This window comes from Oncorhynchus nerka, linkage group LG17, assembly GCF_034236695.1.
Source record: "Oncorhynchus nerka isolate Pitt River linkage group LG17, Oner_Uvic_2.0, whole genome shotgun sequence".
NCBI lineage: Eukaryota > Metazoa > Chordata > Actinopteri > Salmoniformes > Salmonidae > Oncorhynchus > Oncorhynchus nerka.
In genome coordinates this window covers 6455111-6482967 of record NC_088412.1, presented here as the reverse complement: position 1 = coordinate 6482967, position 27857 = coordinate 6455111, and the positions used below count along the sequence as shown (strand labels likewise).

General features: G+C 46.1%; 2 protein-coding genes across 2 annotated transcripts in view; both read right to left on the bottom strand.

The window, feature by feature from the left end:
* Window positions 1–12823, bottom strand: part of LOC135561377 (tripartite motif-containing protein 16-like) — a 17662-nt gene extending 4839 nt beyond the window's left edge. The window contains exons 1-2 of the mRNA XM_065002870.1: window positions 12182–12823; window positions 8334–8462 (exon numbers count right to left, since the gene is read on the bottom strand). Coding sequence (XP_064858942.1) covers window positions 8334–8462; window positions 12182–12778 — 726 coding nt within the window. The 5' untranslated portion in view covers window positions 12779–12823. The remainder of the gene's footprint in view (window positions 1–8333; window positions 8463–12181) is intronic.
* Window positions 1–27857, bottom strand: part of LOC135561380 (E3 ubiquitin/ISG15 ligase TRIM25-like) — a 426185-nt gene that overhangs the window by 227567 nt on the left and 170761 nt on the right. The gene's annotated exons all lie outside the window — the stretch shown is intronic.

Below are 27857 nucleotides of genomic sequence, written 5' to 3'. Positions count from 1 at the left end.
ACTACTGTAGCGACCCGCACAGACAGCTGTGTGTTCTGTGTTCGGCTAGTAGCTGGTTGTGTTGTACTTACCAGTTCCCAGTGTTCGCGGGGTCCGACATGCCAATCAACCTGCTATCTGCCAATCACAGGAATGCCTGGGATGTTCTGATGCCGGGCATCCTGGTGGTTGGCGGAGTGGCGTGGAGGGGCGGGGCATTGGAAGTTAAGGTTCAGCCTTTGTTCTCTCTCTTCCGTCTGGGCTTCACAAGAGAAGGTCCCGATTGGCTTGTGGGGTATCTTTCATTTATTTGGCGTGAGCTAAGGCCAAACAGTAGCCGGTGTAAAGTTGCTAATAAACCGTCAATTCGTAACTCGATCCTCTGTCTGGACAATTGTTCCTTTATGATCTAGTCAGGTCATTACACTACATTAAATACAACGTTAACTAGATATCATCGCCACATAACTTATGTCGAATTTAAAAGACACCGTTACCGTTAGTAACGTCTGTTACACTGTAACTTACAGGCAGCCTCACATAAAAACCTATTGGTTAACAAAGCTTTGATTATGACCAAAGTCTATAGTAGTGAAAACTCTCTCTCTCTATTGTAACTTACCACACATTCACATCACTGCCTCGACATGAATGTGTCCTGTCAGAGCCGTTTCCTGACCGTTAACTGTTAACAGGCTCGAGCCACAGCTTAACCAATGAGCTACAAGGAGGACTGACAGTCACGAGCGGTGCAGCAGCCTCTGCAGCAGCAGCCTCCCCCGGGTCCTAGTGCCCGCCCGGTAAGACGGTTAAGATGCGATGGAACGGAGAGAAAATAAATCACAGAGAAAATATATTGACTGATATATTGAATTGTTTAGGGAAGCTTTAGCTTTGGCTTTAATACATTCTGAAAATACTTGAAAACCAAAAGAGAAAAGAATAGTAGCTCTCCTCAGGAACAACAAAACCCTCACAGACCAACTTCTTCTTCTATGATATAATGGAGGTCCTCAAACCAACGTTAAAGGTGCATGGCGCCACCTACTGTTCTGGAGTGTGTTCAATCACGGTTTACACCACTCTAAATCCTCCTACCCAACTCAGTACTTCTGAGAAAATAAAAGAGTCCTACTAACTTCTAATAGACCCTCCCCCATCCCCCAAATCCCTTCCAAACTCTCCCAACCCCGTCCATCCCCAATTACACTTCAATCTTTCCCTCTTCAACATCCTTATAACAATATCACAACACATGCAAGTCTTGATATTACCTCAACTAACCGATGACCCCGTGCATTGACTCTGTACCGGTTCCCACCTGTATATAGTCTGTTTTTAGTCTCACTATTGTTACTGCTGCTCTTTAATTACTTGTTACTTTTAATTATTATCCATATATTTTTTTTTGTTGGTTAGGATCTCGTAAGTAAACATTTCACTGTGAGGTAAAAACACCTGTTGTATTCAGCATTTCACTGTAAGGTAAAAACACCTGTTGTATTCAGCATTTCACTGTGAGGTAAAAACACCTGTTGTATTCAGCATTTCACTGTAAGGTAAAAACACCTGTTGTATTCAGCATTTCACTGTGAGGTAAAAACACCTGTTGTATTCAGCATTTCACTGTGAGGTAAAAACACCTGTTGTATTCAGCATTTCACTGTAAGGTAAAAACACCTGTTGTATTCAGCATTTCACTGTGAGGTAAAACACCTGTTGTATTCAGCATTTCACTGTAAGGTAAAAACACCTGTTGTATTCAGCATTTCACTGTGAGGTAAAAACACCTGTTGTATTCAGCATTTCACTGTGAGGTAAAAACACCTGTTGTATTCAGCATTTCACTGTAAGGTCTACTACACCTGTTGTATTCATGTGACGAATACAATTTGATTTGATTTAGTAGGTCACTCCTATCAGATTTACCAGATGATAAACTATCCAATCCAGACAGAGAATCTGAGCATCCTATAATTCTAACAGGTTGTACGTCCTCCAACCACTGGAGGGCAACTATTATCACCAACAGTTCAACTGAGTGTTCTGACAGTTCATCTGTTAGTCTTCTACATATCTGCACATCATATTCAGGAAGGTAAACGCCTGCTCCTGGGCTACACTATCTGGGTTCTACATATCTGCACATCACATCCAGGAAGGTAAATGCCTGCTCCTGGGCTCCACTATCTGGGTTCTACATATTTACATTTACATTTACATATCTGCACATCACATCCAGGAAGGTAAACGCTCCTGGGCTCCACTATCTGGGTCCTACATATCTACACATCACATCCAGGAAGGTAAACGCTCCTGGGCTCCACTATCTGGGTTCTACATATCTACACATCACATCCAGGAAGGTAAACGCTCCTGGGCTCCACTATCTGGGTTCTACATATTTACATTTACATTTACATATCTGCACATCAAATCCAGGAAGGTAAACGCTCCTGGGCTCCACTATCTGGGTTCTACATATCTACACATCACATCCAGGAAGGTAAACGCTCCTGGGCTCCACTATCTGGGTTCTACATATCTACACATCACATCCAGGAAGGTAAACGCTCCTGGGCTCCACTATCTGGGTTCTACATATCTACACATCACATCCAGGAAGGTAAACGCTCCTGGGCTCCACTATCTGGGTTCTACATATCTACACATCACATCCAGGAAGGTAAACGCTCCTGGGCTCCACTATCTGGGTTCTACATATCTACACATCACATCCAGGAAGGTAAACGCTCCTGGGCTCCACTATCTGGGTTCTACATATCTACACATCACATCCAGGAAGGTAAACGCTCCTGGGCTCCACTATCTGGGTTCTACATATCTACACATCACATCCAGGAAGGTAAACGCTCCTGGGCTCCACTATCTGGGTTCTACATATTTACACATCACATCCAGGAAGGTAAACGCTCCTGGGCTCCACTATCTGGGTCCTACATATCTACACATCACATCCAGGAAGGTAAACGCTCCTGGGCTCCACTATCTGGGTTCTACATATCTACACATCACATCCAGGAAGGTAAACGCTCCTGGGCTCCACTATCTGGGTTCTACATATCTACACATCACATCCAGGAAGGTAAACGCTCCTGGGCTCCACTATCTGGGTTCTACATATCTACACATCACATCCAGGAAGGTAAACGCTCCTGGGCTCCACTATCTGGGTTCTACATATCTACACATCACATCCAGGAAGGTAAACGCCTGCTCCTGGGCTCCACTATCTGGGTTCTACATATATCTACACATCACATCCAGGAAGGTAAACGCTCCTGGGCTCCACTATCTGGGTTCTACATATCTACACATCACATCCAGGAAGGTAAACGCTCCTGGGCTCCACTATCTGGGTTCTACATATCTACACATCACATCCAGGAAGGTAAACGCTCCTGGGCTCCACTATCTGGGTTCTACATATCTACACATCACATCCAGGAAGGTAAACGCTCCTGGGCTCCACTATCTGGGTTCTACATATCTACACATCACATCCAGGAAGGTAAACGCTCCTGGGCTCCACTATCTGGGTTCTACATATCTACACATCACATCCAGGAAGGTAAACGCTCCTGGGCTCCACTATCTGGGTTCTACATATCTACACATCACATCCAGGAAGGTAAACGCTCCTGGGCTCCACTATCTGGGTTCTACATATCTACACATCACATCCAGGAAGGTAAACGCTCCTGGGCTCCACTATCTGGGTTCTACATATCTACACATCACATCCAGGAAGGTAAACGCTCCTGGGCTCCACTATCTGGGTTCTACATATCTACACATCACATCCAGGAAGGTAAACGCTCCTGGGCTCCACTATCTGGGTTCTACATATCTACACATCACATCCAGGAAGGTAAACGCTCCTGGGCTCCACTATCTGGGTTCTACATATCTACACATCACATCCAGGAAGGTAAACGCTCCTGGGCTCCACTATCTGGGTTCTACATATCTACACATCACATCCAGGAAGGTAAACGCTCCTGGGCTCCACTATCTGGGTTCTACATATCTACACATCACATCCAGGAAGGTAAACGCTCCTGGGCTCCACTATCTGGGTTCTACATATCTACACATCACATCCAGGAAGGTAAACGCCTGCTCCTGGGCTCCACTATCTGGGTTCTACATATCTACATCACATCCAGGAAGGTAAACGCTCCTGGGCTCCACTATCTGGGTTCTACATATCTACACATCACATCCAGGAAGGTAAACGCTCCTGGGCTCCACTATCTGGGTTCTACATATCTCAATCCAGGAAGGTAAACGCTCCTGGGCTCCACTATCTGGGTTCTACATATCTACACATCACATCCAGGAAGGTAAACGCTCCTGGGCTCCACTATCTGGGTTCTACATATCTACACATCACATCCAGGAAGGTAAACGCTCCTGGGCTCCACTATCTGGGTTCTACATATCTACACATCACATCCAGGAAGGTAAACGCTCCTGGGCTCCACTATCTGGGTTCTACATATCTACACATCACATCCAGGAAGGTAAACGCTCCTGGGCTCCACTATCTGGGTTCTACATATCTACACATCACATCCAGGAAGGTAAACGCTCCTGGGCTCCACTATCTGGGTTCTTGGATCCATCTGTGAAAAGCTGGGAAAAAGCTTATCTTCTACCAATGTAATTGTCAACCAGTTTCCCTTCATCACTGACTTCTGACCAATCTTTCCTTTTGTCTACCAAGGTCAGATCAACAACAGGATCTGGGAGTAACCATGGAGGAACATCCCCTATCACCACAGAAGGACCAACCTCCAACTCCCTCAAACCACTGTCATCAGCAAGCTTTCCAACTGTCCAACCAAAACCACTGCCTTGTCTACTAGTATATTCCCATCAGTCATCTAGAACAGTAGCAGTGGGAGGCTCAACCTCACAGCCTTTCAACCCAATAAGCTGATGACAATTTATTACGCCGTTGATCCAAAGGCATCTCACCTGCCTCCACTAGTCAGACACATACAGATGTTGATTTAAATGCACCAACACATATCCTTAAAGCTAAATACTGGATTCTGTCCAGCTCCTGAACACAAGTCTGTGCTGCTGTTCCATAAACACCTGTAATCAACTGTTGTCCTGATTAGAGCTCTATAAATATCCATCAACGACTGTCTGTCAGCATCCCATTCATAACCAGAGACCCACACAACCAACTACCATGAAAGATTGTCTGTCAGCATCCCATTCATAACCAGAGACCCACACAACCAACTACCATGAAAGATTGTCTGTCAGCATCCCATTCATAACCAGAGACCCACATAACCAACTACCATGAAAGATTGTCTGTCAGCATCCCATTCATAACCAGAGACCCACACAACCAACTACCATGAAAGATTGTCTGTCAGCATCCCATTCATAACCAGAGACCCACACAACCAACTACCATGAAAGATTGTCTGTCAGCATCCCATTCATAACCAGAGACCCACATAACCAACTACCATGAAAGATTGTCTGTCAGCATCCCATTCATAACCAGAGACCCACATAACCAACTACCATGAAAGATTGTCTGTCAGCATCCCATTCATAACCAGAGACCCACACAACCAACTACCATGAAAGATTGTCTGTCAGCATCCCATTCATAACCAGAGACCCACATAACCAACTACCATGAAAGTGATGGAATGAGAGAGAGAGAGAGAGAGACATCATTACAACACTGTACATAGACATAATATAACGTTTATTCTTATCAGAAATGAGGATAATACTAAGTAACACCCTTCCAACTAACCCTACACTCATTAAAAACCCACTACCCCATTCCACTACTTTGACCCTATCTGCTCCTGCACCATGACAACTAACCCTACACTCATTAAAAACCCACTACCCCATTCCACTACTTTGACCCTATCTGCTCCTGCACCATGACAACTAACCCTACACTCATTAAAACCCACTACCCCATTCCACTACTTTGACCCTATCTGCTCCTGCACCATGACAACTAACCCTACACTCATTAAAACCCACTACCCCATTCCACTACTTTGACCCTATCTGCTCCTGCACCATGACAACTAACCCTACACTCATTAAAAACCCACTACCCCATTCCACTACTTTGACCCTATCTGCTCCTGCACCATGACAACTAACCCTACACTCATTAAAAACCCACTACCCCATTCCACTACTTTGACCCAATCTGCTCCTGCACCATGACAACTAACCCTACACTCATTAAAAACCCACTACCCCATTCCACTACTTTGACCCTATCTGCTCCTGCACCATGACAACTAACCCTACACTCATTAAAAACCCACTACCCCATTCCACTACTTTGACCCTATCTGCTCCTGCACCATGACAACTAACCCTACACTCATTAAAAACCCACTACCCCATTCCACTACTTTGACCCTATCTGCTCCTGCACCATGACAACTAACCCTACACTCATTAAAAACCCACTACCCCATTCCACTACTTTGACCCTATCTGCTCCTGCACCATGACAACTAACCCTACACTCATTAAAAACCCACTACCCCATTCCACTACTTTGACCCTATCTGCTCCTGCACCATGACAACTAACCCTACACTCATTAAAAACCCACTACCCCATTCCACTACTTTGACCCTATCTGCTCCTGCACCATGACAACTAACCCTACACTCATTAAAAACCCACTACCCCATTCCACTACTTTGACCCTATCTGCTCCTGCACCATGACAACTAACCCTACACTCATTAAAAACACACTACCCCATTCCACTACTTTGACCCTATCTGCTCCTGCACCATGACAACTAACCCTACACTCATTAAAAACCCACTACCCCATTCCACTACTTTGACCCTATCTGCTCCTGCACCATGACAACTAACCCTACACTCATTAAAAACCCACTACCCCATTCCACTACTTTGACCCTATCTGCTCCTGCACTATGCCAACTAACCCTACACTCATTAAAAACCCACTACCCCATTCCACTACTTTGACCCTATCTGCTCCTGCACCATGACAACTAACCCTACACTCATTAAAAACCCACTACCCCATTCCACTACTTTGACCCAATCTGCTCCTGCACCATGACAACGACCTGGGAGGACGTGACACCACCACTCAACACCCCCTGGAACTCTTCTGAAGTCAAATCTCATATGACCAAATACTACTCTGCAGCTGCCACCACAATATCTATTGTCTGTGGTTGACGTTCCATTTCTGCGGTACAGTTGATAACCATTGTAATGAACGCTAAGAAGCCAACCTTACTGAAGCATCTATCACTCGCTGGCCCATCCCTCTGTGCTGCACAGATCTCCTACTCACATCTATCACTCGCTGGCCCATCCCTCTGTGCTGCACAGATCTCCTACTCACATCTATCACTCGCTGGCCCATCCCTCTGTGCTGCACAGATCTACTACTCACAGGGATCCTCTCCGGATCCTTCACCCTTGACCCATCCTCCTCTACTTTCTTCACTGCCTCAGCATACGACACCTTCTGCACTACTCTGACTCTATCCACCTCAACCTGCCTCTCTCTCACTGGACACTTCTGATCCTCTGCAACATGGACACCCCTACAGTTTACACACACAACCTTACCCACTGAAACTACACAATGCTTCACACCAAACGGCATCACAAACACCAGGAATCTTCCATTTCAATTGCTCCACCTCCACACTAACGCTACCCCAGAAATCACTCATTTCAATGGTGCCCTGTTCCTAAGAGAAAACAAGAAACAGATCTTTTGACCCAAGTTGCGCCCACTCCCTCTGGTCAGAAGAAACACAAACTAATATCACAAGTCCACTACAGGTTACCTTCACTGATTCAACTGCACCCAGCTGCTTTCCCACCCTGAAACCACAAATAAACTCTGTTTTCCACTTGAGTTATTACATTTTAAATGTCTCTATTCCTTTAAAACTTTTGTTAGTGTAATGTTTACTGTTCATTTCTGATTGTTTATTTCACTTTTGTTTATTATCTATTTCACTTGTTTTGTCAATGTAAACATATGTTTCCCATGACAATAAAGCCCTTTGAATTTAATTGAAATGAGAGACAGCTCCATTTTAATGTATAGGGTACATGAGTCGTCATGGTTACTCGTGGTTATGTGATGAGGCAGCCCAGTCGGTTACATGAAGCAGTCTATTCTCTGAAAGGGGTCCAGACAGCCTGTTCCCAACAGTGGGGTCAGTAGGATTGGACAGGGGCCCCTCTCTCTCTCTCTCTCTGACTGGAGGAGAGAAGTGAAATGGTGTGTCTCCTCTGGTCAACAATACTCACCTTGAAAGACTCCACAGCCTGTTGGAGCTCCTTCAGCTCCTTCTCTCTCTCCTGGAATCTCTGCTGGACCTTCTGCTGACTCATCCCCAGCTGCCTCTGTGGAGAATCACTCTTCAATGAGCTATCAAGCTTTATTAGTCCAGTAGACCAATAGTATAGTAATGTGACATAGGGCCGATAGAATATAGGGATACAAATATTGAGGAAGTGCCTGTGTGAAAACATGTTATTATGTTGTCATGTGAATAATTATAGATTTAACAGAACACAAATCAGGGAGCTGTTTGGGTGTTTGATAACTAATGATAATGATGTTTGATAACTAATGATAATGGGGGGGAGTTGATAACTAATGATAATGGGGGGGGGGTTGATAACTAATGATAATGATGTTTGGTAACTAATGATAATGATGTTTGGTAACTAATGATAATGATGTTTGGTAACGAGAATGAAGCAAGGGCCAACCAACGAGAGTGTACAGGTCGCAATGGTGGGTAATACTGTATATGGGGCTTTGGTGACAAAACAGATTGCACTGTGATAGACTGCATCCAATTTGTTGAGTAGAGTGTTGGAGGTTATTTTATAGATGACATCACCGAAGTAGAGGATGGGTAGGATGGTCAGTTTTACGAGGGTATGTTTGGCAGCATGAGTGAAGGATGCTTTGTTGCTATATAGGAAGCCGATTCTAGATTTAATTTTGGAGATGCTTAATGTTAGTCTGGAAGGAGAGTTTACAGTCTAGCCAGACACCTAGGAGAGTTTACAGTCTAGCCAGACACCTAGGAGAGTTTACAGTCTAGCCAGACACCTAGGTATTTGTAGTTGTCCACGTATTCTAAGTCAGAACCGTCCAGAGTAGTGATGCTGGACAGGCGAGCAGGTGCGGGCAGTGATCAGTTGAATAGCATGTATTTAGTTTTACTTGTGTTTAAGAGCAGTTGGAGGCCATGGAAGGAGAGTTGTATGGCATTGAAGCTTGTCTTGAGGTTAGTTTACACAGTGTCCAAAGAGCGGCCAGAAGTATACAGAATGGTGTCGTCTGCATAGAGGTGTATCAGAGAATCACCAGCAGCAAGAGCAACATCATTGATGTATACAGAGAAGAGAGTCTGCCCGGGGATTGAACCCTGTGGCACCCCATAGAGACTGTCAGAGGTCCGGACAACAGGCCCTCCGATTTGACACACTGAACTCTATCATAGAAGTAGTTGGTAAACCAGGCAAGGAAATCATTTGAGAAACCAAGGCTGTCGAGTCTGCCAATAAGAAGGTTGTGATTGACAGAGTCGAAAGCCTTGGCCAGATCAATGAATACGGCTGCACAGTAATGTTTCTTATCGATGGCGGTTATGATATAATTTAGGACCTTGAGCGTGGCTGAGGTGCACCCATGACCAGCTCTGAAACCAGATTGCATAGCGGAGAAGGTACGGTGAGATTCGAAATGGTCAGTAATCTGTTTGTTAACTTGGCTTTCAAACACCTTAGAAAGACAGGGCAGGATAGATATACGCCTGTAGGAGTTTGGGTCTAGAGTGTCACCTCTACTGAAGAGAGTGATGACCGCGGCAGCTTTCCAATCTTTGGGAATCTCAGACGATACAAAAGAGAGGTTGAACAGGCTAGTAATAGGGGTTGCAACAATTTTGGCAGATCATTTTAGAAAGAGAGTGTCCAGATTGTCTAGCCCGGCTGATTTGTAGGGGTCCAGATTGTGCAGCTCTTTCAGAACACCAGCTATCTGGATTTGGGTGAAGGAGAAATGTTGGGGGCTTTGGCGGGTTGCTGTGGAGGGTGCCGGGCAGTTGACCGGGGTAGCGGTAGAAGGGTGGAAAGCATGGCCAGCCGTAGAAAAATGCTTATTGCAATTGTCAATTATGGTAGATTTATCGGTGGTGACAGTGTTTCCTATCCTCAGAGCAGTGGACAGCTGGGAGGAGGTGCTCTTATTCTCCATGGACTTTACAGTGTCCCAGAACATTTTTGAGTTAGTACTACAGGATGCACATTTCTGTTTGAAAAAGCTAGCCTTAGCTTTGCTAACTGCCTTTGTATATTTGTTCCTAACTTCCCTGAAATGATGATAATGGTGTTTGATAATGAATAATAATGATGTTTGATAATGAATAACAATAAATAATAATGGTGTTTGATTTGTAGGATTCTATCTAGAAATATACTTATTGATGTTACCATTCTAGAATGTATTGATGAATTTACATGTAAAAGGAATGTATATGTTGGGGTCAATGAAGGGTGGATAGGAACTTGGTGTATGGAAAGTTACTGAGAGAGACAAGGGGAAGTGCTGAAATATTCTGTTCAAACATGTAATGCTGAATATCAATGTTCCTAAAGAGGGAGATAAAGGGCAACTAGTTTCAGTCTCTGATAAGGCAGGCCAGCTGCAGAACTAGGGAGGAGCCAGGAATTCAACAGTCTAGTTAGTCTCTGATAAGGCAGGCCAGCTGCAGAACTAGGGAGGAGCCAGGAATTCAACAGTCTAGTTAGTCTCTGATAAGGCAGGCCAGCTGCAGAACTAGGGAGGAGCCAGGAATTCAACAGTCTAGTTAGTCTCTGATAAGGCAGGCCAGCTGCAGAACTAGGGAGGAGCCAGGAATTCAATAGTCTAGTTAGTTTCTGATAAGGCAGGCCAGCTGCAGAACTAGGGAGGAGCCAGGAATTCAACAGTCTAGTTAGTCTCTGATAAGGCAGGCCAGCTGCAGAACTAGGGAGGAGCCAGGAATTCAACAGTCTAGTTAGTCTCTGATAAGGCAGGCCAGCTGCAGAACTAGGGAGGAGCCAGGAATTCAATAGTCTAGTTAGTTTCTGATAAGGCAGGCCAGCTGCAGGACTAGGGAGGAGCCAGGAACTCAATAGTCTAGTTAGTCTCTGATAAGGCAGGCCAGCTGCAGAACTAGGGAGGAGCCAGGAATTCAACAGTCTAGTTCGTTTCTGATAAGGCAGGCCAGCTGCAGAACTAGGGAGGAGCCAGGAATTCGGCTCAAGTTCAAGTCAACACGATGAAGTGTGAAGAAACCTCTGGGAGGGGGGCCAGAGGGGCCCACCACAACAACCCTCCTACTACAGTCATCTCACACACATACACTTCCACATCCACCAAGGTTCTTGCATCAGGCAGGACCATGACGACACCAGTGAGAGGAACCAATTCATGTCCTGCCTAGTAACAGAGATGTATTGGCTGTCTATATGTGTAAGGAGTTGGTCCTGCCTAGTAACAGAGATGTATTGGCTGTCTATATGTGTAAGGAGTTGGTCCTGCCTAGTAACAGAGATGTATTGGCTGTCTAGATGTGTAAGGAGTTGGTCCTGCCTAGTAACAGAGATGTATTGGCTGTCTAGATGTGTAAGGAGTTGGTCCTGCCTAGTAACAGAGATGTATTGGCTGTCTAGATGTGTAAGGAGTTGGTCCTGCCTAGTAACAGAGATGTATTGGCTGTCTAGATGTGTAAGGAGTTGGTCCTGCCTAGTAACATAGATTTATTGGCTGTCTAGATGTGTAAGGAGTTGGTCCTGCCTAGTATGAGGTTATAAACATATGTTCTTGTATAATCACACATTGTCTTTGCAGCTGTATGACCCAGTGGGTGAATAAACTTGGTTTGAGTTTTTACTCTGTTCAGAACCTAACAGACTTTAGAAAATGGTGATACATTTGGAGAATCTGGGTTAACATATCTATATACTCAAGGTTTGTGTTCATATTTGTGGATCCATTTAATTTGAATGATCTCATATTCAAACAGATTTAGTTCCTACTGTATCTTTAATTCGTTGTTTATCAGACAGTCACCAAAAAGTTGTTCTGGTCTTACCTGTTTCCCAGTCCTCTCTGCTGCAGCTGACACTGTATCATGGCCTTTATGTTCATCCATCACACACAGCAGACAGATACACTGCTGATCGGTACGACAGTAAACCTCCAGCAGTTTGTCATGATGAGAGCAGATCTTCTCCTGTAGTTGTGCCGTGGCTTTGACCAGCTTGTGCTTCTTGAAAGCAGGAGATTCATAGTGAGATTGGAGGTGAGTCTCACAGTAAGAGGCCAGACACACCAGACAGGACATGAGGGCTTTCTGCTTTCTGGTCCCAGTGCAGACATCACACGCCACATCTCCAGGTCCAGCATAGCACAGAGCAGGAGGGGGAGCAGCCTGGAGTCCTGTCTTCCTCAGTTTCTCCACCAGCTCAGCCAACATGTTATTTTTCCTCAGATTAGGCCTTGGAGTGAAGGTCTCTCTGCACTGAGGACAGCTATAGACCCCTTTCAGGACATCCTGATCCCAGCAGCCCTCAATACAGCTCCTACAGTAACTGTGTCCACATGCAGTAGTGACCGGCTCCTTCAGTAGATCCAGACAGAGAGAACAACAGAACTGGTCCTGGTCCAGTTGAACTCCCTGTTGAGCCATTTGGACAGTTGTTCACTCTCACACAAACAGACGATACAGAGACTCAGATCAGTTTTGTTTCCACAGAAGTTAGTTTTGGGGAGATGTGGACTTTCTGGTTCTGCCAGATAGGTGAGTTTAGAGGGAGGGAGTGAAGGAGGGGTTAGAGGGAGGGAGAGATAAAGAAATGCATGCAACGTCGAGAAGGAGACAAAGATTTAAGTTCCTGGGTTAAATTATAGTTCCTGATTACATTTTATTTAATCCATTTTAGAAAAAGACTAATGTAACCAAAGGTGTCCAAAGGTGTCTGAATAACTTCTGAAAGCCCTGTAATGCCATCTACAGTGCCTTGCGAAAGTATTCACCCCCCTTGGCATTTTTCCTATTTTGTTGCCTTACAACCTGGAAGGTGAACCTCCGTCCCAGTCTAGAGATTTGAAGAAGACTGAAACAGGTTCCCCTCAAGAATGTCCCTGTATTTAGCACCATCCATCATTCCTTCAATTCTGACGTTTCCAGTCCCTCCTAATAAAAAACATCCCCACAGCATGATGCTGCCACCACCATGCTTCACTGTGGGGATGGTGTTCTCGGGGTAATTAGAGGTGTTGGGTTTGTGCCAGACATAGTGTTTTCCTTGATGGCCAGATTGATCATGATGACCAGAGTACATTCTTCCATATGTTTGGGGAGTCTCCCACATGCCTTTTGGCAAACACCAAACGTGTTTGCTAATTTTATTTTTAAGCAATGACATTTTTCTGGACACTCTTCCATAAGGCCCAGCTCTGTGAAAAGTACGGCTTAAAAGTGGTCATATGGACAGATACTCCAATCTCCGCTGTGGAGCTTTGTAGCTCCTTCAGGGTTATCTTTGGTCTCTTTGGAGACATGCCAGAGAACAGAAACTAGCACAGAAACTTCTGAGTAGTTCCTGAATAGTTTCTGAATACTTCCTGAATAGTTTCTGAATAATCTGTAGTGTGCCTTCCACTGTTCTGTTCTCACCACAACATGCTCTTCCACATTCTCACACACATTCCTCACTGCTGCAGACCTTAGCCTGAGTCCCAGTCTATTTGTGTCATCATGCCAACTCCTTGTCACTCATGGTGATGCCAAATGATTGGCTTGACAATGACAGCAATAGAGTTGGCAAGGACACAAATCTATGACCAGGCAACAGACACCTAGGATAATTTCTGTAGTCAACTCATACTGCACCCCAAACACACACACTAACCCACTACCTGTATGTCTCCTCTGTCTAGGATCAGTAACCCACACTAACCCACTACCTGTATGTCTCCTCTGTCTAGGATCAGTAACCCACTACCTGTAGATCCCCTCTGTCTAGGATCAGTAACCCACACTAACCCACTACCTGTATGTCTCCTCTGTCTAGGATCAGTAACCCACACTAACCCACTACCTGTATGTCTCCTCTGTCTAGGATCAGTAACCCACACTAACCCATTACCTGTATGTCTCCTCTGTCTAGGATCAGTAACCCACTACCTGTAGATCCCCTCTGTCTAGGATCAGTAACCCACACTAACCCACTACCTGTATGTCTCCTCTGTCTAGGATCAGTAACCCACACTAACCCACTACCTGTAGGTCTCCTCTGTCTAGGATCAGTAACCCACACTAACCCACTACCTGTATGTCTCCTCTGTCTAGGATCAGTAACCCACACTAACCCACTACCTGTAGGTCTCCTCTGTCTAGGATCAGTAACCCACACTAACCCACTACCTGTAGGTCTCCTCTGTCTAGGATCAGTAACCCACACTAACCCACTACCTGTAGGTCTCCTCTGTCTAGGATCAGTCACCCACACTAACCCACTACCTGTATGTCTCCTCTGTCTAGGATCAGTCACCCACACTAACCCACTACCTGTATGTCTCCTCTGTCTAGGATAAGTAACCCACACTAACCCACTACCTGTAGGTCTCCTCTGTCTAGGATCAGTAACCCACACTAACCCACTACCTGTAGGTCTCCTCTGTCTAGGATCAGTAACCCACACTAACCCACTACCTGTAGGTCTCCTCTGTCTAGGATCAGTAACCCACACTAACCCACTACCTGTAGGTCTCCTCTGTCTAGGATCAGTAACCCACACTAACCCACTACCTGTATGTCTTCTCTGTCTAGGATCAGTAACCCACACTAACCCACTACCTGTAGGTCTCCTCTGTCTAGGATCAGTAACCCACACTAACCCACTACCTGTAGGTCTCCTCTGTCTAGGATCAGTAACCCACTACCTGTCTCCTCTGTCTAGGATCAGTAACCCACACTAACCCACTACCTGTATGTCTCCTCTGTCTAGGATCAGTCACCCACACTAACCCACTACCTGTATGTCTCCTCTGTCTAGGTTCAGTAACCCACACTAACCCACTACCTGTATGTCTCCTCTGTCTAGGATCAGTAACCCACACTAACCCACTACATGTAGACCTCCTCTGTCTAGGATCAGTAACCCACACTAACCCACTACCTGTATGTCTCATCTGTCTAGGATCAGTAACCCACACTAACCCACTACCTGTAGGTCTCCTCTGTCTAGGATCAGTAACCCACACTAACCCACTACCTGTATGTCTCCTCTGTCTAGGATCAGTAACCCACACTAACCCACTACCTGTAGGTCTCCTCTGTCTAGGATCAGTAACCCACACGAACCCACTACCTGTAGGTCTCCTCTGTCTAGGATCAGTCACCCACACTAATCCACTACCTGTATGTCTCCTCTGTCTAGGATCAGTAACCCACACTAACCCACTACCTGTAGACCTCCTCTGTCTAGGATCAGTAACCCACTACCTGTAGGTCTCCTCTGTCTAGGATCAGTAACCCACACTAACCCACTACCTGTAGACCTCATCTGTCTAGGATCAGTAACCCACACTAACCCACTACCCGTAGGTCTCCTCTGTCTAGGATCAGTAACCCACACTAACCCACTACCTGTATGTCTCCTCTGTCTAGGATCAGTAACCCACACTAACCCACTACCTGTAGACCTCCTCTGTCTAGGATCAGTAACCCACACTAACCCACTACCTGTAGGCCTCCTCTGTCTAGGATCAGTAACCCACTACCTGTATGTCTCCTCTGTCTAGGATCAGTAACCCACACTAACCCACTACCTGTAGGTCTCCTCTGTCTAGGATCAGTAACCCACACTAACCCACTACCTGTAGGTCTCCTCTGTCTAGGATCAGTCACCCACACTAACCCACTACCTGTATGTCTCCTCTGTCTAGGATCAGTCACCCACACTAACCCACTACCTGTATGTCTCCTCTGTCTAGGATCAGTAACCCACACTAACCCACTACCTGTAGGTCTCCTCTGTCTAGGATCAGTAACCCACACTAACCCACTACCTGTATGTCTCCTCTGTCTAGGATCAGTAACCCACACTAACCCACTACCTGTAGGTCTCCTCTGTCTAGGATCAGTAACCCACACTAACCCACTACCTGTATGTCTTCTCTGTCTAGGATCAGTAACCCACACTAACCCACTACCTGTAGGTCTCCTCTGTCTAGGATCAGTAACCCACACTAACCCACTACCTGTAGGTCTCCTCTGTCTAGGATCAGTAACCCACTACCTGTCTCCTCTGTCTAGGATCAGTAACCCACACTAACCCACTACCTGTATGTCTCCTCTGTCTAGGATCAGTCACCCACACTAACCCACTACCTGTATGTCTCCTCTGTCTAGGTTCAGTAACCCACACTAACCCACTACCTGTATGTCTCCTCTGTCTAGGATCAGTAACCCACACTAACCCACTACATGTAGACCTCCTCTGTCTAGGATCAGTAACCCACACTAACCCACTACCTGTATGTCTCATCTGTCTAGGATCAGTAACCCACACTAACCCACTACCTGTAGACCTCCTCTGTCTAGGTTCAGTAACCCACACTAACCCACTACCTGTAGGTCTCCTCTGTCTAGGATCAGTAACCCACACGAACCCACTACCTGTAGGTCTCCTCTGTCTAGGATCAGTCACCCACACTAATCCACTACCTGTATGTCTCCTCTGTCTAGGATCAGTAACCCACACTAACCCACTACCTGTAGACCTCCTCTGTCTAGGATCAGTAACCCACTACCTGTAGGTCTCCTCTGTCTAGGATCAGTAACCCACACTAACCCACTACCTGTAGACCTCATCTGTCTAGGATCAGTAACCCACACTAACCCACTACCCGTAGGTCTCCTCTGTCTAGGATCAGTAACCCACACTAACCCACTACCTGTATGTCTCCTCTGTCTAGGATCAGTAACCCACACTAACCCACTACCTGTAGACCTCCTCTGTCTAGGATCAGTAACCCACACTAACCCACTACCTGTAGGCCTCCTCTGTCTAGGATCAGTAACCCACTACCTGTATGTCTCCTCTGTCTAGGATCAGTAACCCACACTAACCCACTACCTGTAGGTCTCCTCTGTCTAGGATCAGTAACCCACACTAACCCACTACCTGTAGGTCTCCTCTGTCTAGGATCAGTCACCCACTAACCCACTACCTGTATGTCTCCTCTGTCTAGGATCAGTCACCCACACTAACCCACTACCTGTATGTCTCCTCTGTCTAGGATCAGTAACCCACACTAACCCACTACCTGTAGGTCTCCTCTGTCTAGGATCAGTAACCCACACTAACCCACTACCTGTATGTCTCCTCTGTCTAGGATCAGTAACCCACACTAACCCACTACCTGTAGGTCTCCTCTGTCTAGGATCAGTAACCCACACTAACCCACTACCTGTATGTCTTCTCTGTCTAGGATCAGTAACCCACACTAACCCACTACCTGTAGGTCTCCTCTGTCTAGGATCAGTAACCCACACTAACCCACTACCTGTAGGTCTCCTCTGTCTAGGATCAGTAACCCACTACCTGTCTCCTCTGTCTAGGATCAGTAACCCACACTAACCCACTACCTGTATGTCTCCTCTGTCTAGGATCAGTCACCCACACTAACCCACTACCTGTATGTCTCCTCTGTCTAGGATCAGTAACCCACACTAACCCACTACCTGTATGTCTCCTCTGTCTAGGATCAGTAACCCACACTAACCCACTACATGTAGACCTCCTCTGTCTAGGATCAGTAACCCACACTAACCCACTACCTGTATGTCTCATCTGTCTAGGATCAGTAACCCACACTAACCCACTACCTGTAGACCTCCTCTGTCTAGGTTCAGTAACCCACACTAACCCACTACCTGTAGGTCTCCTCTGTCTAGGATCAGTAACCCACACGAACCCACTACCTGTAGGTGTCCTCTGTCTAGGATCAGTCACCCACACTAATCCACTACCTGTATGTCTCCTCTGTCTAGGATCAGTAACCCACACTAACCCACTACCTGTAGACCTCCTCTGTCTAGGATCAGTAACCCACTACCTGTAGGTCTCCTCTGTCTAGGATCAGTAACCCACACTAACCCACTACCTGTAGACCTCATCTGTCTAGGATCAGTAACCCACACTAACCCACTACCCGTAGGTCTCCTCTGTCTAGGATCAGTAACCCACACTAACCCACTACCTGTATGTCTCCTCTGTCTAGGATCAGTAACCCACACTAACCCACTACCTGTAGACCTCCTCTGTCTAGGATCAGTAACCCACACTAACCCACTACCTGTAGGCCTCCTCTGTCTAGGATCAGTAACCCACTACCTGTATGTCTCCTCTGTCTAGGATCAGTAACCCACACTAACCCACTACCTGTAGGTCTCCTCTGTCTAGGATCAGTAACCCACACTAACCCACTACCTGTAGGTCTCCTCTGTCTAGGATCAGTCACCCACACTAACCCACTACCTGTATGTCTCCTCTGTCTAGGATCAGTCACCCACACTAACCCACTACCTGTATGTCTCCTCTGTCTAGGATCAGTAACCCACACTAACCCACTACCTGTAGGTCTCCTCTGTCTAGGATCAGTAACCCACACTAACCCACTACCTGTATGTCTCCTCTGTCTAGGATCAGTAACCCACACTAACCCACTACCTGTAGGTCTCCTCTGTCTAGGATCAGTAACCCACACTAACCCACTACCTGTATGTCTTCTCTGTCTAGGATCAGTAACCCACACTAACCCACTACCTGTAGGTCTCCTCTGTCTAGGATCAGTAACCCACACTAACCCACTACCTGTAGGTCTCCTCTGTCTAGGATCAGTAACCCACTACCTGTCTCCTCTGTCTAGGATCAGTAACCCACACTAACCCACTACCTGTATGTCTCCTCTGTCTAGGATCAGTCACCCACACTAACCCACTACCTGTATGTCTCCTCTGTCTAGGTTCAGTAACCCACACTAACCCACTACCTGTATGTCTCCTCTGTCTAGGATCAGTAACCCACACTAACCCACTACATGTAGACCTCCTCTGTCTAGGATCAGTAACCCACACTAACCCACTACCTGTAGGTCTCCTCTGTCTAGGATCAGTAACCCACACTAACCCACTACCTGTAGGTCTCCTCTGTCTAGGATCAGTCACCCACACTAACCCACTACCTGTATGTCTCCTCTGTCTAGGATCAGTAACCCACACTAACCCACTACCTGTAGACCTCCTCTGTCTAGGATCAGTAACCCACTACCTGTAGGTCTCCTCTGTCTAGGATCAGTAACCCACACTAACCCACTACCTGTAGACCTCATCTGTCTAGGATCAGTAACCCACACTAACCCACTACCCGTAGGTCTCCTCTGTCTAGGATCAGTAACCCACACTAACCCACTACCTGTATGTCTCCTCTGTCTAGGATCAGTAACCCACACTAACCCACTACCTGTAGACCTCCTCTGTCTAGGATCAGTAACCCACACTAACCCACTACCTGTAGGCCTCCTCTGTCTAGGATCAGTAACCCACTACCTGTATGTCTCCTCTGTCTAGGATCAGTAACCCACACTAACCCACTACCTGTATGTCTCCTCTGTCTAGGATCAGTAACCCACACTAACCCACTACCTGTATGTCTCCTCTGTCTAGGATCAGTAACCCACACTAACCCACTACCTGTATGTCTCCTCTGTCTAGGATCAGTAACCCACACTAACCCACTACCTGTATGTCTCCTCTGTCTAGGATCAGTAACCCACACTAACCCACTACCTGTATGTCTCCTCTGTCTAGGATCAGTAACCCACACTAACCCACTACCTGTATGTCTCCTCTGTCTAGGATCAGTAACCCATACTAACCCACTACCTGTATGTATCCTCTGTCTAGGATCAGTAACCCACTACCTGTATGTCTCCTCTGTCTAGGATCAGTAACCCACACTAACCCACTACCTGTAGGCCTCCTCTGTCTAGGATCAGTAACCCACACTAACCCACTACCCGTAGGTCTCCTCTGTCTAGGATCAGTAACCCACACGAACCCACTACCTGTATGTCTCCTCTGTCTAGGATCAGTAACCCACACTAACCCACTACCTGTAGGCCTCCTCTGTCTAGGATCAGTAACCCACACTAACCCACTACCTGTAGGCCTCCTCTGTCTAGGATCAGTAACCCACACTAACCCACTACCTGTAGGCCTCCTCTGTCTAGGATCAGTAACCCACACTAACCCACTACCTGTATGTCTCCTCTGTCTAGGATCAGTAACCCACACTAACCCACTACCTGTATGTCTCCTCTGTCTAGGATCAGTAACCCACACTAACCCACTACCTGTAGGCCTCCTCTGTCTAGGATCAGTAAACCAATACTAACCCACTACCTGTAGGCCTCCTCTGTCTAGGATCAGTAACCCACACTAACCCACTACCTGTATGTCTCCTCTGTCTAGGATCAGTAACCCACACTAACCCACTACCTGTAGGCCTCCTCTGTCTAGGATCAGTAACCCACACTAACCCACTACCTGTAGGTCTCCTCTGTCTAGGATCAGTAACCCACACTAACCCACTACCTGTATGTCTCCTCTGTCTAGGATCAGTAACCCACACTAACCCACTACCTGTATGTCTCCTCTGTCTAGGATCAGTAACCCACACTAACCCACTACCTGTATGTCTCCTCTGTCTAGGATCAGTAACCCACACTAACCCACTACCTGTATGTCTCCTCTGTCTAGGATCAGTAACCCACACTAATCCACTACCTGTATGTCTCCTCTGTCTAGGATCAGTAACCCACACTAACCCACTACCTGTATGTCTCCTCTGTCTAGGATCAGTAACCCACACTAACCCACTACCTGTATGTCTCCTCTGTCTAGGATCAGTAACCCATACTAACCCACTACCTGTATGTATCCTCTGTCTAGGATCAGTAACCCACTACCTGTATGTCTCCTCTGTCTAGGATCAGTAACCCACACTAACCCACTACCTGTAGGCCTCCTCTGTCTAGGATCAGTAACCCACACTAACCCACTACCCGTAGGTCTCCTCTGTCTAGGATCAGTAACCCACACGAACCCACTACCTGTATGTCTCCTCTGTCTAGGATCAGTAACCCACACTAACCCACTACCTGTAGGCCTCCTCTGTCTAGGATCAGTAACCCACACTAACCCACTACCTGTAGGCCTCCTCTGTCTAGGATCAGTAACCCACACTAACCCACTACCTGTAGGCCTCCTCTGTCTAGGATCAGTAACCCACACTAACCCACTACCTGTATGTCTCCTCTGTCTAGGATCAGTAACCCACACTAACCCACTACCTGTATGTCTCCTCTGTCTAGGATCAGTAACCCACACTAACCCACTACCTGTAGGCCTCCTCTGTCTAGGATCAGTAAACCAATACTAACCCACTACCTGTAGGCCTCCTCTGTCTAGGATCAGTAACCCACACTAACCCACTACCTGTATGTCTCCTCTGTCTAGGATCAGTAACCCACACTAACCCACTACCTGTATGTCTCCTCTGTCTAGGATCAGTAACCCATACTAACCCACTACCTGTATGTATCCTCTGTCTAGGATCAGTAACCCACTACCTGTATGTCTCCTCTGTCTAGGATCAGTAACCCACACTAACCCACTACCTGTATGTCTCCTCTGTCTAGGATCAGTAACCCACACTAACCCACTACCTGTAGGCCTCCTCTGTCTAGGATCAGTAACCCACACTAACCCACTACCTGTAGGTCTCCTCTGTCTAGGATCAGTAACCCACACTAACCCACTACCTGTATGTCTCCTCTGTCTAGGATCAGTAACCCACACTAACCCACTACCTGTATGTCTCCTCTGTCTAGGATCAGTAACCCACACTAACCCACTACCTGTATGTCTCCTCTGTCTAGGATCAGTAACCCACACTAACCCACTACCTGTATGTCTCCTCTGTCTAGGATCAGTAACCCACACTAACCCACTACCTGTATGTCTCCTCTGTCTAGGATCAGTAACCCACACTAACCTATCAGTAGAAAAGAGTCAATAATAATAGTCACCCTGCTGTCTCTACCTCACAGTACATTAATATATACAGGACTGTGTGGTGGTAACCCTGTAGTCACCCTGCTGTCTCTACCTAACAGTACATTAATATATACAGGACTGTGTGGTGGTAACCCTGTAGTCATCCTGCTGTCTCTACCTCACAGTACATTAATATATACAGGACTGTGTGGTGGTAACCCTGTAGTCATCCTGCTGTCTCTACCTCACAGTACATTAATATATACAGGACTGTGTGGTGGTAACCCTGTAGTCATCCTGCTGTCTCTACCTCTCTACCTCACAGTACATTAATATATACAGGACTGTGTGGTGGTAACCCTGTAGTCACCCTGCTGTCTCTACCTCACAGTACATTAATATATACAGGACTGTGTGGTGGTAACCCTGTAGTCACCCTGCTGTCTCTACCTCTCTACCTCACGGTACATTAATATATACAGGACTGTGTGGTGGTAACCCTGTAGTCACCCTGCTGTCTCTACCTCACAGTACATTAATATATACAGGACTGTGTGGTGGTAACCCTGTAGTCATCCTGCTGTCTCTACCTCACAGTACATTAATATATACAGGACTGTATGGTGGTAACCCTGTAGTCATCCTGCTGTCTCTACCTCTCAGTACATTAATATATACAGGACTGTGTGGTGGTAACCCTGTAGTCACCCTGCTGTCTCTACCTCACAGTACATTAATATATACAGGACTGTGTGGTGGTAACCCTGTAGTCACCCTGCTGTCTCTACCTCTCTACCTCACAGTACATTAATATATACAGGACTGTGTGGTGGTAACCCTGTAGTCACCCTGCTGTCTCTACCTCACAGTACATTAATATATACAGGACTGTGTGGTGGTAACCCTGTAGTCACCCTTCTGTCTCTACCTCACAGTACATTAATATATACAGGACTGTGTGGTGGTAACCCTGTAGTCATCCTGCTGTCTCTACCTCACAGTACATTAATATATACAGGACTGTGTGGTGGTAACCCTGTAGTCATCCTGCTGTCTCTACCTCACAGTACATTAATATATACAGGACTGTGTGGTGGTAACCCTGTAGTCACCCTGCTGTCTCTACCTCACAGTACATTAATATATACAGGACTGTGTGGTGGTAACCCTGTAGTCATCCTGCTGTCTCTACCTCACAGTACATTAATATATACAGGACTGTATGGTGGTAACCCTGTAGTCACCCTGCTGTCTCTACCTCACAGTACATTAATATATACAGGACTGTGTGGTGGTAACCCTGTAGTCATCCTGCTGTCTCTACCTCTCTACCTCACAGTACATTAATATATACAGGACTGTGTGGTGGTAACCCTGTAGTCATCCTGCTGTCTCTACCTCTCTACCTCACAGTACATTAATATATACAGGACTGTATGGTGGTAACCCTGTAGTCACCCTGCTGTCTCTACCTCACAGTACATTAATATATACAGGACTGTGTGGTGGTAACCCTGTAGTCACCCTGCTGTCTCTACCTCACAGTACATTAATATATACAGGACTGTGTGGTGGTAACCCTGTAGTCACCCTACTGTCTCTACCTCACAGTACATTAATATATACAGGACTGTGTGGTGGTAACCCTGTAGTCACCCTGCTGTCTCTACCTCACAGTACATTAATATATACAGGACTGTGTGGTGGTAACCCTGTAGTCATCCTGCTGTCTCTACCTCACAGTACATTAATATATACAGGACTGTGTGGTGGTAACCCTGTAGTCACCCTGCTGTCTCTACCTCACAGTACATTAATATATACAGGACTGTGTGGTGGTAACCCTGTAGTCACCCTGCTGTCTCTACCTCTCTACCTCACAGTACATTAATATATACAGGACTGTGTGGTGGTAACCCTGTAGTCATCCTGCTGTCTCTACCTCACAGTACATTAATATATACAGGACTGTGTGGTGGTAACCCTGTAGTCATCCTGCTGTCTCTACCTCTCTACCTCACAGTACATTAATATATACAGGACTGTGTGGTGGTAACCCTGTAGTCATCCTGCTGTCTCTACCTCACAGTACATTAATATATACAGGACTGTGTGGTGGTAACCCTGTAGTCATCCTGCTGTCTCTACCTCACAGTACATTAATATATACAGGACTGTGTGGTGGTAACCCTGTAGTCATCCTGCTGTCTCTACCTCACAGTACATTAATATATACAGGACTGTGTGGTGGTAACCCTGTAGTCACCCTGCTGTCTCTACCTCACAGTACATTAATATATACAGGACTGTATGGTGGTAACCCTGTAGTCATCCTGCTGTCTCTACCTCTCTACCTCACAGTACATTAATATATACAGGACTGTGTGGTGGTAACCCTGTAGTCATCCTGCTGTCTCTACCTCACAGTACATTAATATATACAGGACTGTGTGGTGGTAACCCTGTAGTCACCCTGCTGTCTCTACCTCACAGTACATTAATATATACAGGACTGTGTGGTGGTAACCCTGTAGTCATCCTGCTGTCTCTACCTCACAGTACATTAATATATACAGGACTGTGTGGTGGTAACCCTGTAGTCACCCTGCTGTCTCTACCTCACAGTACATTAATATATACAGGACTGTGTGGTGGTAACCCTGTAGTCACCCTGCTGTCTCTACCTCTCTACCTCACAGTACATTAATATATACAGGACTGTGTGGTGGTAACCCTGTAGTCATCCTGCTGTCTCTACCTCACAGTACATTAATATATACAGGACTGTGTGGTGGTAACCCTGTAGTCACCCTGCTGTCTCTACCTCTCTACCTCACAGTACATTAATATATACAGGACTGTGTGGTGGTAACCCTGTAGTCACCCTGCTGTCTCTACCTCTCTACCTCACAGTACATTAATATATACAGGACTGTATGGTGGTAACCCTGTAGTCACCCTGCTGTCTCTACCTCACAGTACATTAATATATACAGGACTGTGTGGTGGTAACCCTGTAGTCATCCTGCTGTCTCTACCTCACAGTACATTAATATATACAGGACTGTGTGGTGGTAACCCTGTAGTCACCCTGCTGTCTCTACCTCTCTACCTCACAGTACATTAATATATACAGGACTGTATGGTGGTAACCCTGTAGTCATCCTGCTGTCTCTACCTCTCTACCTCACAGTACATTAATATATACAGGACTGTGTGGTGGTAACCCTGTAGTCATCCTGCTGTCTCTACCTCTCTACCTCACAGTACATTAATATATACAGGACTGTGTGGTGGTAACCCTGTAGTCATCCTGCTGTCTCTACCTCACAGTACATTAATATATACAGGACTGTGTGGTGGTAACCCTGTAGTCACCCTGCTGTCTCTACCTCACAGTACATTAATATATACAGGACTGTGTGGTGGTAACCCTGTAGTCATCCTGCTGTCTCTACCTCACAGTACATTAATATATACAGGACTGTGTGGTGGTAACCCTGTAGTCATCCTGCTGTCTCTACCTCTCTACCTCACAGTACATTAATATATACAGGACTGTGTGGTGGTAACCCTGTAGTCATCCTGCTGTCTCTACCTCTACCTCACAGTACATTAATATATACAGGACTGTGTGGTGGTAACCCTGTAGTCACCCTGCTGTCTCTACCTCTCAGTACATTAATATATACAGGACTGTGTGGTGGTAACCCTGTAGTCATCCTGCTGTCTCTACCTCACAGTACATTAATATATACAGGACTGTGTGGTGGTAACCCTGTAGTCACCCTGCTGTCTCTACCTCACAGTACATTAATATATACAGGACTGTGTGGTGGTAACCCTGTAGTCATCCTGCTGTCTCTACCTCACAGTACATTAATATATACAGGACTGTGTGGTGGTAACCCTGTAGTCATCCTGCTGTCTCTACCTCACAGTACATTAATATATACAGGACTGTGTGGTGGTAACCCTGTAGTCACCCTGCTGTCTCTACCTCACAGTACATTAATATATACAGGACTGTGTGGTGGTAACCCTGTAGTCATCCTGCTGTCTCTACCTCTCTACCTCACAGTACATTAATATATACAGGACTGTGTGGTGGTAACCCTGTAGTCATCCTGCTGTCTCTACCTCACAGTACATTAATATATACAGGACTGTGTGGTGGTAACCCTGTAGTCACCCTGCTGTCTCTACCTCACAGTACATTAATATATACAGGACTGTGTGGTGGTAACCCTGTAGTCATCCTGCTGTCTCTACCTCACAGTACATTAATATATACAGGACTGTGTGGTGGTAACCCTGTAGTCATCCTGCTGTCTCTACCTCACAGTACATTAATATATACAGGACTGTGTGGTGGTAACCCTGTAGTCACCCTGCTGTCTCTACCTCACAGTACATTAATATATACAGGACTGTGTGGTGGTAACCCTGTAGTCATCCTGCTGTCTCTACCTCTCTACCTCACAGTACATTAATATATACAGGACTGTGTGGTGGTAACCCTGTAGTCATCCTGCTGTCTCTACCTCACAGTACATTAATATATACAGGACTGTGTGGTGGTAACCCTGTAGTCACCCTGCTGTCTCTACCTCACAGTACATTAATATATACAGGACTGTATGGTGGTAACCCTGTAGTCATCCTGCTGTCTCTACCTCTCTACCTCACAGTACATTAATATATACAGGACTGTGTGGTGGTAACCCTGTAGTCATCCTGCTGTCTCTACCTCACAGTACATTAATATATACAGGACTGTGTGGTGGTAACCCTGTAGTCACCCTGCTGTCTCTACCTCACAGTACATTAATATATACAGGACTGTGTGGTGGTAACCCTGTAGTCACCCTGCTGTCTCTACCTCACAGTACATTAATATATACAGGACTGTGTGGTGGTAACCCTGTAGTCACCCTGCTGTCTCTACCTCTCTACCTCACAGTACATTAATATATACAGGACTGTGTGGTGGTAACCCTGTAGTCATCCTGCTGTCTCTACCTCACAGTACATTAATATATACAGGACTGTGTGGTGGTAACCCTGTAGTCACCCTGCTGTCTCTACCTCTCTACCTCACAGTACATTAATATATACAGGACTGTGTGGTGGTAACCCTGTAGTCACCCTGCTGTCTCTACCTCTCTACCTCACAGTACATTAATATATACAGGACTGTATGGTGGTAACCCTGTAGTCACCCTGCTGTCTCTACCTCACAGTACATTAATATATACAGGACTGTGTGGTGGTAACCCTGTAGTCATCCTGCTGTCTCTACCTCACAGTACATTAATATATACAGGACTGTGTGGTGGTAACCCTGTAGTCACCCTGCTGTCTCTACCTCTCTACCTCACAGTACATTAATATATACAGGACTGTATGGTGGTAACCCTGTAGTCATCCTGCTGTCTCTACCTCTCTACCTCACAGTACATTAATATATACAGGACTGTATGGTGGTAACCCTGTAGTCATCCTGCTGTCTCTACCTCTCTACCTCACAGTACATTAATATATACAGGACTGTGTGGTGGTAACCCTGTAGTCATCCTGCTGTCTCTACCTCACAGTACATTAATATATACAGGACTGTGTGGTGGTAACCCTGTAG